General features: G+C 49.4%; 1 protein-coding gene, 1 long non-coding RNA gene, 2 other non-coding genes and 1 pseudogene across 5 annotated transcripts; 1 reads left to right on the forward strand and 4 right to left on the reverse strand.

Annotated features, from left to right (window-relative positions):
* Positions 1 to 5,635: 5,635 nt before the first annotated feature.
* Positions 5,636 to 6,248, reverse strand: LOC100281648 (seed maturation protein PM41). The gene has a single exon (NM_001154567.3). The coding sequence runs from the start codon at positions 6,213 to 6,215 to the stop codon at positions 5,928 to 5,930; it is 288 nt and encodes a 95-aa protein (NP_001148039.1). The 5' UTR covers positions 6,216 to 6,248; the 3' UTR covers positions 5,636 to 5,927.
* Positions 6,249 to 6,990: 742 nt separating this feature from the next.
* On the reverse strand, positions 6,991 to 7,794 carry LOC111064654 (uncharacterized; annotated as a pseudogene). The gene has a single exon (NR_148953.1). The product of NR_148953.1 is annotated as an uncharacterized lncRNA (long non-coding RNA).
* Positions 7,795 to 11,690: 3,896 nt separating this feature from the next.
* TRNAT-CGU (transfer RNA threonine (anticodon CGU)) lies at positions 11,691 to 11,763 on the forward strand. The gene has a single exon. It is a non-coding gene; the product is annotated as a tRNA-Thr (tRNA).
* Positions 11,764 to 12,425: 662 nt separating this feature from the next.
* Positions 12,426 to 12,498, reverse strand: TRNAK-CUU (transfer RNA lysine (anticodon CUU)). Its single transcript has one exon. It is a non-coding gene; the product is annotated as a tRNA-Lys (tRNA).
* Positions 12,499 to 15,303: 2,805 nt separating this feature from the next.
* LOC103643911 (uncharacterized) lies at positions 15,304 to 17,807 on the reverse strand. The gene is made up of 2 exons (XR_561378.4): positions 17,408 to 17,807; positions 15,304 to 17,286 (listed from the first exon to the last, which is right to left on the reverse strand). It is a non-coding gene; the product is annotated as an uncharacterized lncRNA (long non-coding RNA).
* Positions 17,808 to 17,946: the final 139 nt, after the last annotated feature.

The raw sequence follows: 17,946 nt of genomic DNA on the forward strand, positions 1-17,946 counted from the left end.
GGAATGAAACCTTTCTTATCTATACTTATGAATTGATAATCAGAAAAGTCTACTCCTGTGAGACATGTAGCAGTCTCATAAGTCCAGAGTACAGGGGCATCGGCCACAGCGATGCAGGCCGATACATCAGCATGTACTTGTTCTATGTCATCGCCTACCCATTGTATCAGCATTTGATGTAATGTAGAAGGTATACATTGATTGGCGTGAATCCAATCTCTGCCTAGGATTAAACTGTAATTTCCTTCTACATCAGCGACGAAGAATGCAGCAGCAAGGGTCTTAGTCCCGATGGTTAATTCAACGGACGTAACTCCCCTGGCTTTGATCGAACTATCAGTTCCAACACCGCTGAGGGTCATGTTGGTCTTGACAAGTTCGTCATCTTGTTTACCTAATTTTCTGTATAATGAATAAGGCATCAGATTTACAGCCGCCCCTCCATCTACCAACATCTTAGCAATCGGTATCCCATCAATGTGGCCGCGCACGAAGAGCGGCTTTAAATGATTTACCGATTCTTTTGGTTTAGTAAAGGCGGCTTCTTTAGGACCAAAATCAAACTGGGCAACAACAGGTTCATCGTCGCCGATAATAGTACAATCGGCAGAAAATGTAATAATATTTACATCCATACCTGGGCGTTCTGGAGAAGCCTCGTAGTCGACCAGGTCTTCTCCCAGCAGATCGTCCTCTTCCATTGATGTTGTCGTGTCGTCGGAGGCTTCCTGGTGAATGGCGGACGGTCCGCGTGCGGGGGCCGGACGGTCCGCGCCTGGTGCAGGTCGTCCAGAGACTTCCTGGTGAACGGCGGACGGTCCGCGCGCAGGGGCCGGACGGTCCGCGCCTGGTGCAGATTGACTTTCTATTTCTGTGGTCGTTTGTTTTTTCTCAACGGCCTTCGGTCTCCATTTCTTTTGCGGTGGCGGGTATAGTGGATGTGTGTCATTAAATGTCTTTTCCGCCTCCTTCTCCTGGCTCTCCTTTGCTCTTAGGCGCTGTAATTTTCTCTTTTGGGATCGTGTCAATCCCGCTGGGCACCATCGAGGCATGGAGTATTTTGGATCGACTGTTTTGATGGTAGCCGTATCCTTTTCGGTTGTGTTGGCCGATTCGCCGAAAATCATCGGCCCTTTATTATCTTCTTGTATGACAACATCTGCAGTGCCTATTTTGATGATGTCCTTTTTTGTTGCAGGCATATGCCCCCCTGCCGGATTGGTCGGCCTAGGAGGCCGAGTAGTCCGGCAATCTTGTTGGGCCTGTGCCTGGTGACCAGATTCAGTAGCGCTCAATCGGTCTTGCACTGGCGGCGCCAACCTATCAAAAACGGATGTTTGGGGTGCCCCCCAGGCGGGGTAATGTGGCATCCCAAATGGATATGGTGGCATGCCCCACATTTGATTTGGGACATATGGTGGAGGTAAGTATGTGTATGGATATGGCATAGATGGATAAGGGGGTGGAGGGGTCCATGTCGGCATGTTAGGTCTCAATTGTACAATAGGACCTTTCATTTCTTCCGATTGGTGAGGTGGTCCAATCGGCCTGACCTGACGTTGCTCATGAATGGGTGAGCGGGGTCGCTTCGGTGGCCGGTCACTGGGGCCGGCCTTCTTTTTCACATATTTAGACAACAATTGATCGAAAGTCGGGCCAGGCTTGATCAGCCGACCAGCTGCTTTAAATGTATTTGTTTTCCACGTACCTATCTCTGGTCGTCGTGGTTTGAAGGTACGTGGTCGCTGCGAGTCCTGAGCATGGCCAGACCGTCCGCCAGAGTCGTCCGGACCGTCCGGGGAAGCGTCGGACCGTCTGCGTCGGGACGGCGGACTGTCCGTGATGCGCAGCACGGGTTCCCGCAACTGTCTCCCTGTCTGCGCTTGCCCCCCAGTGTTAGAGGTTGTGATGGTCACCTTCAGTGTCTCCCCTCCATCGGGAGTCTTCTCGGCCACCACCTTCCTGCAAGCAACTTTACAATCTCCATCGGCCCTTTTAGCATTGCCGATGATTGTTTCCTTGCCTTTGCCTTTATCGGCTGTATTTGGCCGAACCAAGACTTTCTTGCCCTCGAAGTCAATCATGTTCATCGGAAAGGGCTCTGTATCCACCTGCATTTCCTGAAATTTCAATCGTCCTTCGTTAATGGCCGATTGAATCTGTCGCTGAAATACATTACAATCATTAGTGGCATGAGAAAATGAGTTATGCCACTTGCAGTACGCACGACGTTTTAGCTCGTCGGCGGATGGCACAGTGTGATTTATTTTAATATTGCCATTTTTAAGTAACTCATCAAATATTTTATCACATTTACCAACATTAAATGTAAACTTTACCTCCTCTTGCCGTTTCTTTTGAACCGGCTGTAAGGAAGCACAAGCCGAAGATTTAGCCTGCTTTGGCCAAACCATTTCAGCAGCGTACACTTCTGCTGATTCGTCATCTGAGCTACTTTGGTCGCATTCTACTATGTGTACGTTGTGACGCATTGTTTTAGCAGTTTCTTTGCTCCGGCTTTCGCAAGCCAAAGCTCTCTGGTGTAACTGTGCTAGTGTAAAAAATTGGATGCCTTCTAATCTTTCTTTTAAATAATATCGCAGACCATTAAAGGCTAATCCTACTAGCTGTTTCTCTGCTAAATGAATTTGAAAGCATCGGTTTCTTGTATCTCGGAATCTCCGGATGTAATCATTAACCGATTCATCTTTTGTCTGTCGCAACGACGCTAAATCTACCAAATCCAACTCATAGTCACCGGAGAAAAAATGATCATGAAATTTTTGTTCTAAATCCCCCCATGATGAAATGGAATTAGGAGGCAAAGTGGCGTACCATGCAAACGCAGTTCCTGTTAAAGATAATGAGAATAAACGTACGCGAAATGCCTCTGTGTCGGCCAACTCTCCTAATTGTGCTAAAAATTGGCCTATGTGCTCATGTGTGTTCTTTCCTTGATCACCCGAAAATTTTGTGAATTCGGGTATCCTGGTTCCCTATGGGTATGGGTGGTGATCAAATCGGCTGTCATAAGGTTTCCGATATGATCGCCCCCCAGGGACCATGCTTACTCCGAGCTTATCTCGGAACGCCCCGGCTATTTCTTCCCTTACTATATCAATGGCAGCCGGTGCGAGACCACCGGCTCTCTGGTCAAACATAGGTGGGGTTGGCTGGATATTAGCATGTTGTCTTTCCCCCCATTGGTTTGAGCTACGTGGTGCATTTCCATTTGCCCTATATGGCTCATAGGTTTGATCGTTTCTTTCCGGCCTTCTAGGTGGGGCCGGAAAGCTTTCCTGGGCTCTGGATCCTGAATTAATGGGCTGGTGCATCGCATAGTGTGATGGGAAGTGTTGCTGGGACGGGCGAGGATTCATGTAATAATCCTCCTCAAAAGACTCATGCGCGGACTGTCCGGATACGTACCCGGACCGTCCGTGGTTATATGCGGGCCGTCCGTCTGGGTAGTTTGGGTTCTGCGCCGTGTGTGGTGGCTCGGGCGCATACCTAGGTAACTCATTAAAAATAGGCCCGACTGTTGCTGGCCCGGACGGTCCGCGCTCACGTGCGGACGGTCCGGGCATGTGCAGATCGGCTCGTTTGCTGCCGATTTGTGGTTGCTTAGGGTATGTGTCCATCGGCATCCCATAAAGGGGTTGTGACTGGTCGTGACAACCTGTAGCCGATGTGTTATACGCGTTGTCTCCTAACTCAACCTCGTGCGAAGGAAAATTTGCGGTACTAGATTTATCAAATGCACGTACTAGTCTCTTAAGATCGCTTTGCATACCCCCTATGATGTTCTGCATTTGTTCACGCTGATCTTCTACATAATTTCTAAGAGATTGCAGATCGTTAGTATTACTTACATTGGGGATATCTGGCGTGGGTTGGAGCGAAGCCGGATCCATCGCCCGATGTCGGACGACCTTGTTGTTCCTGTCCACTTTGAAGTTGGCCACGAACTTTGCTTTCGCCTCCTGGATCATCCGCTCCTTGTGCTCCTCAAACTGGAGCTGCTCGTCAGCCGGCAAGGTTTCCCAAGTCGGCTCTATGATGTTGCTTGGAGAAATATCAGAGCTATCCCTTGAACCGGCCATTGAGGGCCGATTTGATAAGCTTAGATATGTCGTCCCCAGCGGAGTCGCCAAAAAGTATGTTGACGCCTTTTTGGAGGCGCCAATTACTCAAGAGAACCAGCGGCGGTGCTTTCTGCACAGGGGCGGACGGTCCGCGCGCGGGGGCCGGACGGTCCGCAGCCTGATGCGAGGCGGCGGTGCTTTCTGGTCAGGCGCGGACGGTCCGCGGCACAGGGCCGGACGGTCCGCGACCTGGTGCAGGAGCCCGAGTTCCCTGCCTGACGGCCGGACGGTCCGCGCCCTAGGGCCGGACGGTCCGCGCGTGCGCAGGGGCGGCGGAAGACCGCCGACGGCGCCTGGATCTCGCTCCCGGGAGGGACCCCGTCGGGGAGGAGAGATCCTAGGTGGTGTCTAGGCTCGGGCCGGCCGACCTAGACTCCTCTAATCGACGTAGAGTCGAAGAGAGACGAAGAATTGGGGATTGGAAGGCTAAAGCTAAACTAGACTAGAACTACTCCTAGGATAAAATGCGAAATAGAAGTTGTATTGATTCGATTGTTGATGATCACAAATCGGCCGTAGACCTCTCTATTTATAGAGGAGGGGGGCTGGACCCTTTACACAACTGATTCCGAGCTAATCCCGCGAATATAGCTAACAACCGTAGCACAAAACTCGGAACCCTAATCTGTTCTGCGCACGCGCGGACCGTCCGGCCCACAGGCGCGGACCGTCCGGACCGCGGACCGTCCGGCCTCAGGGCCGGACCGTCCGGTCGCTCAATCTAGTGCTCAACAGGTGCTACACCGGACAGTCCGGTGAATTATAGCGGAGCGGCCTCCCAATTTCTCGAAGCTGGCAAGTTCAGCATCGATCTCCCTGGTGCACCGGACAGTCCGGTGCGCCAGACCAGGGCAGCCTTCGGTCCAATTTGCTCCTTAGTTGTGAACCTTTGGCACCTGTAGAACTCATAATCTAGAGCAAACTAGTTAGTCCAATAATTTGTGTTGGGCAATTCAACCACCAAAATTCATATGGAAAAGGTTTGATCTATTTCCCTTTCAGCGTCCCTGGTGGTTGCGCGCCTGTCCTCCTCGTCGGTGGTCGCGCGATCGTCCGTTCAGCCGGCAGCCGCGCGTGCTCTTCTCCTCCTTCCGATGAGCTGTCGTGCCTGCATCCCCGGTGGCTGCGCGCCCGTCCTCCGGTGGTCGCGCGGTCGTCCTCCTCTCCAGTGATCTGCCACACGTGCGACAGCACAGGGTCCACGAACACGGATAGCGGACGCACAGTAGCCTTCCAGGTTTAGCGGTTCTGGAAGCCTACCTCTATTTTAGCGTTTGTTTTAGCGGACGTTGTTGGAGGCTTCCAGGACGGTGAGTTCTGCTACATATAGCGTACAGACTCGTTTACAGTTCCTTGTTGGAGACAGCCTAAGACCTTGCACCCGACCGTTTATGACCCAACTATCACATTCTTATCCTATTCTTACTCTCTCTTAGCATTGGTTTCATGGCTTAGGAGTACCGGTTTTGAATTGCGATGCAAAGGATTTTGTGCATACATATGAAGATCATGTTCCTACATCTCATAATTCCCATTACAAGGCCACTCTCAATCAAGTGTCTCGATATAGTAGGGCCATTCAAACCTGTACAAGGAGAATTCACACATCTCTTTGTGGCTATACACAAATTTACAGAAGTGGTCTCATGTATAAAGATCTCAACTAAGATGTATAACTCGATAACTGATCGTACGTACTGTGTGCTGGACACATCCTTGTACTTTCACTTTCTGACTCGCTCGTTAACTAAGCAGCACATTAAGAAGCACATCCGGCTAGCATCAGCCGGTGCCGGTGACCCCGAGATCCGGCTTCCCGTCCTCCGTGCCGGCGCCGAACACCGGCCCGCCCTTGCCCGCGGCATCCTCGACCGCGTCCTCCAGCTTCCTGACAGGCAGCCCGCGCTCGTCCTCGGCCGACCGGAGCTCCGTCCGCGGAGTCTGCCTTCTCTCCTGGTCCTCTTGCCCCTGCCCCTGCCCCTGGGCCGCGCCGCCACCGGTGGCCGCAGCCGACGTGTAGGTGGTCGCCGTGAAGGCGCCCTTCGGCTGAGCTCCTTGCGCGCCTGACATGATTGCGTTGCGCTCCGTTCCGTTGCTAGCAGTAGCAGGCGTCCGTCGGCCCCTTTGCTTTATAAAAGCAACGAGCTGTGGTTACGTGTCGTGCCATCCTTGCTGAGCCGCTGCCACGTCGAACAGAGCTACGTCCAGAACTTGAACACGTGTGTACAGCGTATAGCTTGATCGTGTATGCACCCAAAAACGCTCACGGCTTCTGTTTGTGAGAAATCGGAGAAAGAAGAAGAAAAAGAGTTCACTGGTCGAGCCCATCCACCCGTCCTGTTCTGCAAGCGCTTCGCTCGAGGCCCGCCTTGGTAAAAATACGGCCCATATGGGCCCGTTAAGGGCGTCGAGGTAAGAGAAGAGGCTGGTGGAGCCGGGATAGCGCAGGGGCGGTTTTGCGAGAAGCTGGCAGGAGGCGGTGGCGCCGGCCGCCGGGGATCGGAGGCTCAGACGAAGAAGAGTGGGAAGGGAAGGGAAGGGAAGGTATGGAGAAAGTAGTTTGCACGAGCCGTCGATTTTTGATCTGGCGGCTAAGAAATAAAAGATCGAGTGGTAGGACCTACTGTGGGACCTTCTAGAACCTACAGCACCTACTCCTACTACGTACTAGTAAGGCTATCTCCAGCAACGTCCCCTAAATTTCATCCTCTAAAGGAATATTCTCTGTCTTTTACAGCACACTCTAAAAGATTCCGTTCTCTATATCTTATTCATCTCCAGCAGCGTCCTCTAAATTTCGTCCTCTATATCTCATCGGCCCATCCTTCTCATTAGACCAACTTAATTAACAGAATATATTCATTTACTAAGAAATAAGTACCAAAGAAATAAAAGGCATAACCTCGATACGAAAGCATCTACTACGTACCATGAATTGGCACGTACGACATGCAATTTACATGTACAATTACAAGAGAGACCGAGCATACAATTCCATCCCTTCCATGTTCTGAGCGGTGCTTCAACGATTGCAATTAATAAAAATGGCAAAAAACACAATAAGCATCGTTTGTTTTGGCTTAACAGCGACAACTGATTTCTGGGTGGCCGGTTCAGCATATCATCGAGCACCTAGTGCATGTCCTCCACCCACCTGTATGGCTGTGGCTTTGGAGCATACAGGTTGCCCAGATCATACCCGGCGGATAGGGCTGCCTACAACAGCACCGCGCCGCCGGAGGCCACCATGGACTCCATGCCCATGATGCTCCTTCCATGTGCTGGACCGAATCGGCACGCTCTGGACACGAATGTCGCGGACGAGACCACGCACGGCGCCACGTCGTGGAACCTCCGCCCTGACGGCCATGGCGTGGTGCTCAACGGGTTGGCGCAGCAGCAGAGCTGGTGGCGTAGCAGAGTTGTGTTGTGGCACGCTGTTGGCGAAGACGATAAGAACCAGGCAACAGCTCTGTGCGGACGGATAGCGGATGAACAACAACACTCCACATTTACCGGTCGTCGAGCTGCCGCTATATTTTAGCGAACCATTTGCCGGTTCTTGCTGGGGGCGGTAGCGGACGGCGAGAAACGCTAAATATAACATATCGAACGCTTTAGCGTCCCTTGCTGGGACAGCCTAACCAACGTCCAACGACACCCCGGGCCAGAAGTCTTTACAGCACACGGCGGTGTCGATGCGTCGACGGAAGGAAACACACACTAGAGGGACGCCGGACGCAGGCTTGGCAGTTGTGGTCCTGGCGATGCCTCGAATCCTCGATCTCCAGGGGCCGGGCCGGGTGGATGGACGAGGACGACTCGCTCGTAGCTGCCTCAGCGACACTAGTAGATGCCGCAGCCGCGGTTTGGCCATTACAGTTATAGTACCTACTGCGTTCTTGAATCCTCGCATGCCAGGGTTCTGCGTACGACGGGTCCGTGGTCACCGTCTCACAGGAGGCGCGCCAGTGCCAGTGCCAGTGCCGCCCCCTCGGCGGCGTTAAAGGGCCCCGAAACTGCAGCAGCGAATATCGCGGCAGGGGGAAGTGGTCACAGGCTCACAGCACCAGCACTCCATCAGCAGTCAGCAGCAGGGAGAAAGAAAACGAGCCGCTGCATAAAAGGAGGGAAAAAAAAAGGAGAGATGTGTTGCGCACAGTGTATCGAATTCGAGAGATGTCACTCACCCATCACTCGTCGTGGGTTCGACAGGACGTTTATATTGGCGGGCGGGCTCGTCTTTTCCGTTTCAGCCGCAATATATCGGATCGGATCGGATCGCGGCGCTTTTAATTGGCGACATGGGAGGCTAATCCGAAACAGACCGCGTTTTAACCGTCGGCGTCGACTTCCTCCGCACACGCAGCACTAGCTCCTCTTCTGAAAGAGAAGGCCGTTGTTTCGCCTTTAAAAGAAAAAAAGGGAAAAAAAGGGGAAGAAAATATATGAACACGATCACACGACAGTAGTGTAGGCCTGTAGGGTAACAGGAGGGTGTGTGTGTGTGAATTGTGATGCTGGCGCTGTCAGGGCATGGAGTGGACCAATAATTGTACCCCTGCCCTGCCCTGCCAACTGGAATCCTAATCCTTGTACTGGCAGTCTGACATGACTCTCGACAAGTCGCCACTTACATTTTTGTCGCTTGCCCGGCAGCTACACGTACACGGCAGGCAGAATGCGATGCCATATATATCAATCATCGGCCATTAGTCCCAGACTCCCAGTATACTAGTACATGTAAAGATTTCTTTCATTTGCCTGCCGTACGTTTCCCAGCCACGAACACGATCTGCGACCGCAACTGCAAGAGGCCAATGAACCTCTCCCTCCCACCTCTCTTCATTGAACGGACACGGGACACGCGATCAGGCAGGCAGGGATCCTCCCTGCTGTTTCCAAGTGTAGAAAGCGCCCCCGGGCGTGAAACCTCGGCCTGTTCTGATGGTGGCAGGCAGGGGAGGGGACGGACGCACACGCAGAGGAGGCCAGCCAAATGAAGCAAAGGCCCGTCTCCCCGCCACACCACACCACACCACACCACAGCCTTTTCTTTCCTTTCATTTCCTTTCCTTTCCCAAAGAGGTGCTGCACTGCTGCCAGCCATTTGCATTTGCTAGCCGCCGGCGCCAGTCCTTTGGCCAGTTGCAGGCTTGCAGCTGCAGTTGGTGGCGGGCCCGGCGGTCTCTCCGTCCCTCCCATCTCGCGCCAAAGCGAGACATCTGAATCCCCATCGTGCAGGTGGAGGTGGTGGAGGTGGAGCGGGGGGCCATCAGCCATGGCCATTGAAACCGTGTGCACGGGAACACACACCCGCCGCCGCGCCGCCTACTTTCAATGCGATGCGATGCGACGCTCGCCCGCACACTAGCGTACTGTACTCCTTTCTCGTCTCGTCTCGTCTCATCAACAAGTGCACTTGCACGCAACTCTGCCGTCGAACGAAACGTTAGGCCGCCTTGGCGCCTTGGTTGGGTCCAGGCGGAAGCTGCTGAACCGGGAGCATGGAAAGCGACATCATTGCAAACGGAAAACGAAAGGCGGGCTAGCTATGATGTCTGTGTGTTTTGGGAGTTCTTCCGCCCGCGCCGCGCCCACGGCCGGCCACGGCCATGCACGCAAACGATCGGCATCGAGAGAGCGCTCGGTTGGATCGATCAGACAGACGACGGTCCGCTAAGGAAGGCTTTTTTTCCCTTCCGCCACCCGTTTTTTTTCCAGTGCATTTCCGTGCTGTAAAAAAAGGGAGCGAAACGATTCACTCTCGCCATGATATGCCGACAGCCATCGCCGGCAAGCTTCGCGGTACTTATTCCCGTGCGTGCGTGCGCGCGCGCACGCGTGTGGTCTGACGACTTGTGAGGCACCATCGTGCGCCGCGATGCGACTGCGAGCTAGCAACAAGCGCCGCGTTTTATCCATTGCTCGGTTCAAGTTCGACATGATGACATGATGTTTGCTGTTTTCAAAGTGGGTTTCATGGATGCCAGAGACGACTTTAATTTTCTCTCTTCTCTTCTCTTCTCTTCCCTGAAATAGCGAAACGCAGTAGGTGCAGTGTTCCTGGAATCGTCGGTCTGTACTCTATAGGAGGTTCTGATCGATGCTGTACAGTTTTCTCCTTCGTCAAGTCCTGTGTGTATATATGTGAACGTTTCCTAATTATGTTCATGTCACCGCCATGGTATATACCGAGCTATTTCTCTACTCTGGATTCTGCGTTTTTTTTTTCGTTTTGTTCATCTTCTTTTTGCGAGCCTGAAAACTCTGAAGGATGCATACTCCTACTTGTTTGGTACACCTACTGTTGCATCGCCCTTTTTGCTATGGCTTGCCGGGACTAGATACATGTTCAGTACTCATCAATCCAATCCATACCAAGAACCTGGACAGTTTCAGAACTCATATACAAGACCCAATCTGCATGGGAATATTCATCGTAGCGTATTTGGAACATATGCAAGGTTAGGTATGGACTAAATTTTTTTTTAAAAAAAAATTCTGCCTTCTTTGGATGATGCAAGAAGGGCGTGCAAGACAAAGCTCGCAGTCTCACACTGTTCCTTTCGACTGGAAAAGCAAATATATCTTTTTAATTTCCTTCTTTCTTTCCACCCCCTCCTCTTCTTCTCTTTCTCTTGAATTCCTCATGTCTCTTCTGGCCTGTTCCCAACGTAATATTGAACCCTGTTTTTTTTCCTAACAAAGTTCGAAGTGGAGGCGCGCCCCTCCGGTTTTGCCTAAAAAATTATCAGGAGCACTGCTATATCATATAACGCCTTGTTCGGTTAATCCTGTTATCTATGAATTGGATGTGATTGGAAAAAAATAAGAAGAAATTTGACTTGCTTGAGATTTAAACCCACCCAATCCACTCAATCCATATGGATTGAGAACTGACCGAACAAGCCCTAAGAGAAAAGCAAAACCAGTTTATAGCAAATGACCACTCAAACCACACAAAAAAAAGTAGTAAAATAAAAGAGACACACGAAGGTAACTCTATTTCACCCCACTGTTGTACTGAAGAATCTCATCAACAACTCATGGGGTGGAAAGACTCGTACCATAAACACAATAATGCAAAAGCATGACCAAGTACTGTACTACCAAGCTACGGTACAAGCCCAGGCCCCTGAGGCATTTGCCAATGCCATAGGCGAACGCAAAAGCAATGAGAAGACACGCGAAGCCGTTGGGCGCTGCCGGGTGGCACGGGACAGAGGCACGGGCCGCCTTGTTCCGTTGTTCCTGGTCCTGGCGGGGCTGGGCCACGGCCACCCAACCCACCGCCCGAATTTTTTGTTTTTGAGTCCTTTTTGTGTTAAAAATTTCTAATTAGACCCCCAGAAAACTTAAATACAATTTTGGACCCATTTCTCGGCGCCATGAGCTATGGCGCCGAGTTTACACATCTCGGCGCCATAGATCTTGGCGCCGAGCTACCTGCCGCGCTGTCGTCCACGCGCTGACGCGGCGTCGACGTGGCACCAAGCTCGGCGCCAAGATCTATGGCGCCGAGCTCGAATATATAACCACAAAGCTTGTCTAGCTCAGTTGGTAGAGCGCAAGGCTCGTAACCTTAAGGTCGTGGGTTCGAGCCCCATCGTGAACATATGTTTTTGTCTTTGTCACTGATTTGTTTTTTTATTGTTCAGATTTTTTTCGTTTATGCCGCTGATTTGTCCGTGCGTTCAATATTTTTTGTCTTTGTCACATTTTTTTTCTGCAGTTCCTAGATTATGTGTTGTGTCTCTGTCGTCATGCATGCTTACTCATCTGCACTGGCTGGCTGCAGAAACCTTAATTATTAGCTTTTTTTTTCTCTGGATGCATGGATCGACGACACTGCAGGGCTAACACACAAATCATGCATGTGCACAGTACACTGATGGATATGCATGGATCGGATGGAGAGTGATGCTACTAACTAGTTGATGGAATGGAAGAGCTATCAACCGATCAGTGATGGTCTAGTTTTGTAGCAGTAGTTCATCAGAATTCATTCAATTCAAAAGGGAGGGAAAAGGATGAACATCTAGCTTACAAATAATACACTAGTACGTAGCTAGCTAGTGCACCAATTAGTGGAGTCTGAGGCGGGAAGCATCGAATTAAAAAGCACGGACAAATCAGCGGCATAAACAAAAAAAATCTGGACAATAAAAAATAAATCAGTGACAAAGACAAAAAATATTGAACGCACGGATAAATCAGCGGCATAAACAAAAAAATCTGGACAATAAAAAACAAATCAGTGACAAAGACAAAAAAATATGTTCACGGTGGGGCTCGAACCCACGACCTTAAGGTTAAGAGCCTTACGCTCTGCCAACTGAGCTAGACAAGCTTTGTGGTTATATATTCGAGCTCGGCGCCATAGATCTTGGCGCCGAGCTCGGTGCCACGTCGACGCCGCGTCAGCTCGTGGACGACAGCGCGGCAGGTAGCTCGGCGCCAAGATCTATGGCGCCGAGATGTGTAAACTCGGCGCCATAGCTCATGGCGCCGAGAAATGGGTCCAAAATTGCATTTAAGTTTTCTGAGGGTCTAATTGGAAATTTTTGACACAAAAAGGACTCAAAAACAAAAAATTCGGACCCACCGCGGTCGTGCGAGAGCGGCGGACTCGATGGATAGACGTGGTCCACATGGACCTCGCGATTTGTTGTTGCGCTGCTTCCCGGTCATACACACAGACTGGTCGTGCGTGAGAACGGATCGGATCGGAGGCGATGGCCGGGGGTGCCTCTGTCGTCTGTCCCACGGCTGCCAGCCATCTCTCCAGCACTCCAAGTTGTCTCCAACTGCGTGAACGCCCATGCGCCTCCGAGCGCCCGTGCTAGCTATCCGCGACAACGGTCCGTTCTGCCTGGCCCGTCCTAGCGGCACACGTTCGGTCCCTATAGTCGCGGACCGGATTGGTCGCTGTGGATTTCCACAGAGATAAATTGCGAGTTAGGCGTTCCTGTCTTGTATCATGTGTGTCACAGTGTGTGGCCAGGAGATTGCACGGGCCATTTCCGCTTATGTTTTTTTTTTTTGACAATTCTTGGGTACAAGTCGCCGCAGTCCTCGTGTACATGTATGTATGCGCAAAAAACCCAAGATTTTACAGCTTCAATCTACCTGTCGCTACTGCTACACCTTCTGCCTATTTGCACACGTCGCGCTCCGTGAAGATTTGCCCCCCTCGCCGAAGAAGTCTCACAGTTACCGCTATCCATTCGGGTGGCCATGGAACAAAGTCGCTCCGGATACTAGGTGCGGAAACGTTACTGCGATCGACTTGCCGATCGAGTCCAATTGCGACCACGTCTAACCAAGCCGTTGCTTATGAGGGCGCAGCTGCAACAACTGGAGATGACACAGCATTTGTTGTCGTTTTTTTTGGGTGGTGGTCGCATAGGCTTGTGGCCTAAGACAAAGTAGACAAGCACGTCGGGTCGGATCAAAACAAACATTACTCTACACTATTGGAGATGCTCCGTTCTTTAAAAATATGAAGCCACACACAAGGGTGGTTCGCATAAACAATAGGCACTGCGCTAGCGCTTGGTCTCCCGAACCCTGCCGTGCCTTTTGGACTCCTTGCCACTGCAGCTGATGGCGTTCCAACTTCTAACCAACGGGCATCATGTTTGCAGTTGGGGTTTGCATGTAAATTTGGAACTTACTAAATAGTAGGAGCATATAATGTATTTCTAACACAGTGTCACGGTTTTTGTTATATAGAGTATACATATGTGGTTCGGTCCCTTCTCTTATGCCTCTGCCGATGCCGTTGGGGCACTGCAACAGCCTACGGGTACTAGGTGCACCTGTTCTGCGTTAGCTTCAGAAAATATTGGGCGTTTTCTATGTCGTTGGGCATCAAACACACCTGATCATTGATCGTAAGCTGTGTCGCTCGCCAATGATTTTTAGGGATTCAGTGGAGTGAGAAGCATATCCTAACGGCCGATCGCTTTTAGTATATACTAGTAATTGACGCGCACCTTGCGCGCGTATATAAGAAAAAATGTGTGCGTGAGGTGAGGGGTCTCACATAGCTAAGGTAAGTCACCATCTGCTGTTATTCAATGACAATCTCAGCCGGCTAGCACATTATAATATGATGGTACACGTTGATTTGGTACGTCCGTATGTAAGTGTTTATAATTATTTTCAGCTCTGCGAAAGGGCCTCTAGCCTAGCGGTTAAGACTTTTCAAGTTGCACCTCCAAGTCCTGGGTTTGATTCCTATAGGGAGCGAATTTTCAGGCTTTGTTAAAAAAATTCCCTCGTTGTGCCCCATCCGCTCTCGGGTTGCAATGTCGTGTGTGTCACCCTCCGGTTGGGCTGTTGCAGAGTGGACAGTTGACGTCAGCCCGTTAGTGATGGGGTCAGGGTTCGGGAATTTTCTCGGTCGGGACCATTGTTTCGGTCTCTTCTTATATGGAATACCGGGAGGGCGGTCTTTCCCTCCTCGGTCGAGTTTTCTTATTTCCAGCTCTTGTTTCCATACATATTCTCACTCTAGAGATGATCATTTGCTTCTGCATCTAAACAAAAAAATCAAAGAAATAACAATAGGTATTATCACACCAATCATCCATTCAAGAAACGCTCTTTTCTATAAAGAAAACATGAATATTTCCAGAACATGACTGTTGTCTCATGTCTGGTTGCCATATGTACGTACATATATGGATGCTATTTAGATCAGAGTGAAGCGCTATTGTGTTCCGCAGCCCCGAAAACCATAGTAAGCAACTTACATTCAAAGCAAAGGCAGTACAGGTACAATCCATTAAGCAAGTAGAATCACACACTCATGTTTGAAACTTCCTATTTCAAACGTGAAAGCTTGTAGAGATATCTATGGATGTCATCTAATGGATAAAGTTTCACTTCCCCATTTTAGAGTCATTTATCGAACAATCAGCAGCAATCCAAGTATCTGTGAATACTGAATTAAAACCAACTGCGCATACACAAGAGACTGACCATGTGCAAAGGCTGCAAGGTCCACAATATTAATAAAAAACACAAAATTTCTAGGGCTGACAACAAAATAGAATCATAATCCCCTTGCTTACAGAATTTAATAAAACCATTCATGTAAACGTATGTATGTATATGTGTCAATGAATATTAGCTCATACTTTCTATCTTCGAGAATATTTTCCATCTTCGAGAATATCCATTCATAATGGGAAGGTACAAGCAAATGTCTGACTTTCACAATCTTGGATAATAAAATCTCTCCTAGTTGCATCAAAGGTTAGATTAATGTGCAACGAAACCAAGACGCTATGCCGGTCTGGCACACAGCGCACTCTTGGGGAGGTATTTCGTCGAACGCTTTAGGCCCGTCCAACGTGCCTAGCTCGTCTGACGTCAACCAGGCTGCACATGCTCGCATCTGGGCATCGCCAATGGCACCAGCTCCACCAGCTTTAACCGTCGCTGGAACGTGAACGAAGCATCTCACTCGCCCATCCCTCCTGCTTGCTTTTTCTCTATTATCATACTGGCCTAGGCGGGGGGAGCAGGCTTGGTTGGCAATTTGGCGAGGTCTCGCTCACTCTGTTCCCTTTTTGGTGGCAATTTCTGAGTGATCTGGGATTCAGTTCGACTATTTGTGGACGGCGAAATATGGGAAGGGATGGGATCATGAGAGCGACGAAGATTTATCTAGAACGATCTCGTTGTGCTGCTGCTGAGAGACCTGCTTCAGAGCAACGAAGATTTCTCTAGAACTCTCTTGTCGTGCTACTGGTGAGAGACCTACTCGCTTTACCTGGCCGTTGGATAAAGATCGTACGATTTCAGTCGAAAGAAATGGCGTGGCCATCTCGACTGAGCTTCTATGCTCCCGCGGTTAATATAGTAAATCTGAAACCTGGATGCTGGATGCGTTGTAAAACTTGTACAAAAGTATGCATGCGTATGCAATGAAAGGAGGAACTGTATTGAAGGCCCTGTTTGTTTCAGCTTATAGATTATATAATCTAGATATATTATAATCTACATATAGTTGTTTGGTAGTTTAGATTATATAAATGTAGATTATTCATAAAGACAGCGGTACCCTTATTTGTTTATTTGAGGTGGGTAAAAAAGGATGGCATATATTGTAATTTCTATTTACATAACCATGGGTAGTGGGCCTTTTGCCAAAATGATCTCAAATAAGCTACTCTTGAGGAGATTATGAGATTATCATAATCTAGGCTTTAGATTATATAATCTGAACCCATAATCTAGGTGTTTGTTTACTTGCTAAATTATTTATGCTGGATTATATAATCTAGAGAGATTATAATCCAAAACAAACATGGCCTGAATAGAAGAGTTATTTTCAATTATATATTGGTATCAGGTTTAAGTAAGCTATGAAAATGTTAATTTGTGTAAGATGAATAAACTATGTTAGATGTAATGCATAATGTATAATAAGATGACATTTGACAATACCCAAGAAAATGCAACGTAAGGATAATAATTGAGATTCTTTCACACAACACATTAACCAAGACATGGAAAGCAAAATGTTTGGATCTCTAACGGATAGATTTTATCTAATTATGAGAATCTCTAGGTAACCATACAAGGCCATAGTTATGGGTAACAGAGTAACACACTAACACATATATATTTCTTCATAAACACACACGGTGTCTATACGAAATCAGCGCAATATTTGGTGATTGGAATCATAATACTTAAGACTGTACAGATCTACTAGGATGCAGCAGAGGGGAACAATAGGATACATACAGAGAAAGCCGACGAGAGTGGATAGCTTGCATGTTGTGGGAAAAATTAAAGGAAAAAAAAGCCGGCCGGGTGGAGCCGTTGATGTGGGGAGGAAGAGAAAGGAGATTAGGAGATGTTGCTATTGCGTCTGTGCTCGGATTTGGGATGACATTGGATTGAATCGGGGATGGCCGCATACTTCTACAACCGTCAGATTCATTTTTTTGCCCCAATTACGCAACGCACTGGCTCAGTTCTGCAGTGTCACACCGTGATGGCCACCGGGAATTTGCCAATCCGCACAGATCGCGTGTAGATTTGCTTTCGCTACGTGCTATCCGTGAAGATTTGCTGCTTCAACAGAGCCAGATGCCTAGATTGATGTTGTGAAGGACTTCAAAGGAACAACACAGGTACCAATTGGGAAAAAAATGAAAATGCAATATCAATCCTAGCTTGAACTGAGATACGACGTGCGACACCGAATGGGGGAAGAATGTGACTATTAATCTCACCTGGAAGGAAGCGTTGGCAATTTTTGGCAGCAGGATAGATGAGGAGGATGTCCAAGTCGCGTGCTTTGCGGCATCGAAGTCACCTGCCACCTTCACGTCGTATCCGTCGCCTTCGTTCGTTCAGTGGTGCGGTGTCCAGTCTTCTTCGGCCGGAGTAGAAAGAAGATATTTGGCTTTCCTTTTTTATCCATATGGCGATCTCCGGATACTTCCAGGACACCGTAGATGCCGTATACAAACACTTAACGTGCAGCGTTGATCTTGGATCGGACGGCAAATATTTTTTTAGAACACGTGGCCAAACTACGTGACAGCCTTGCTCCCGCGGTTAATAATAAGAATACTACGCTTCGAGGCCGCACGCACGAACTGCTGCTCCACTATCCTGCGACCAAACGCGAGCCCGGTGCAATAATCTCGGCCTCTCGGGGGCCAGAGCCAGGGCCAGGCAAAAGCGCGCAATAATCTCAGTACGAAGAAAAACAAGGTGCAGTAATCAGCTGCATGCCGCTCAAGGTAGAGAGAGAGAAAGAGAGAGA

The sequence above is a fragment of the Zea mays genome, chromosome 1 (assembly GCF_902167145.1).
Source record: "Zea mays cultivar B73 chromosome 1, Zm-B73-REFERENCE-NAM-5.0, whole genome shotgun sequence".
Taxonomy (NCBI): Eukaryota; Viridiplantae; Streptophyta; class Magnoliopsida; order Poales; family Poaceae; genus Zea; species Zea mays.

What these genes read in the sequence shown, in the direction of transcription:
- LOC100281648 (NM_001154567.3), bottom strand. Translation starts at nt 6,215, where the DNA reads ATGTCAGGCGCGCAAGGAGCTCAGCCGAAGGGCGCCTTCACGGCGACC.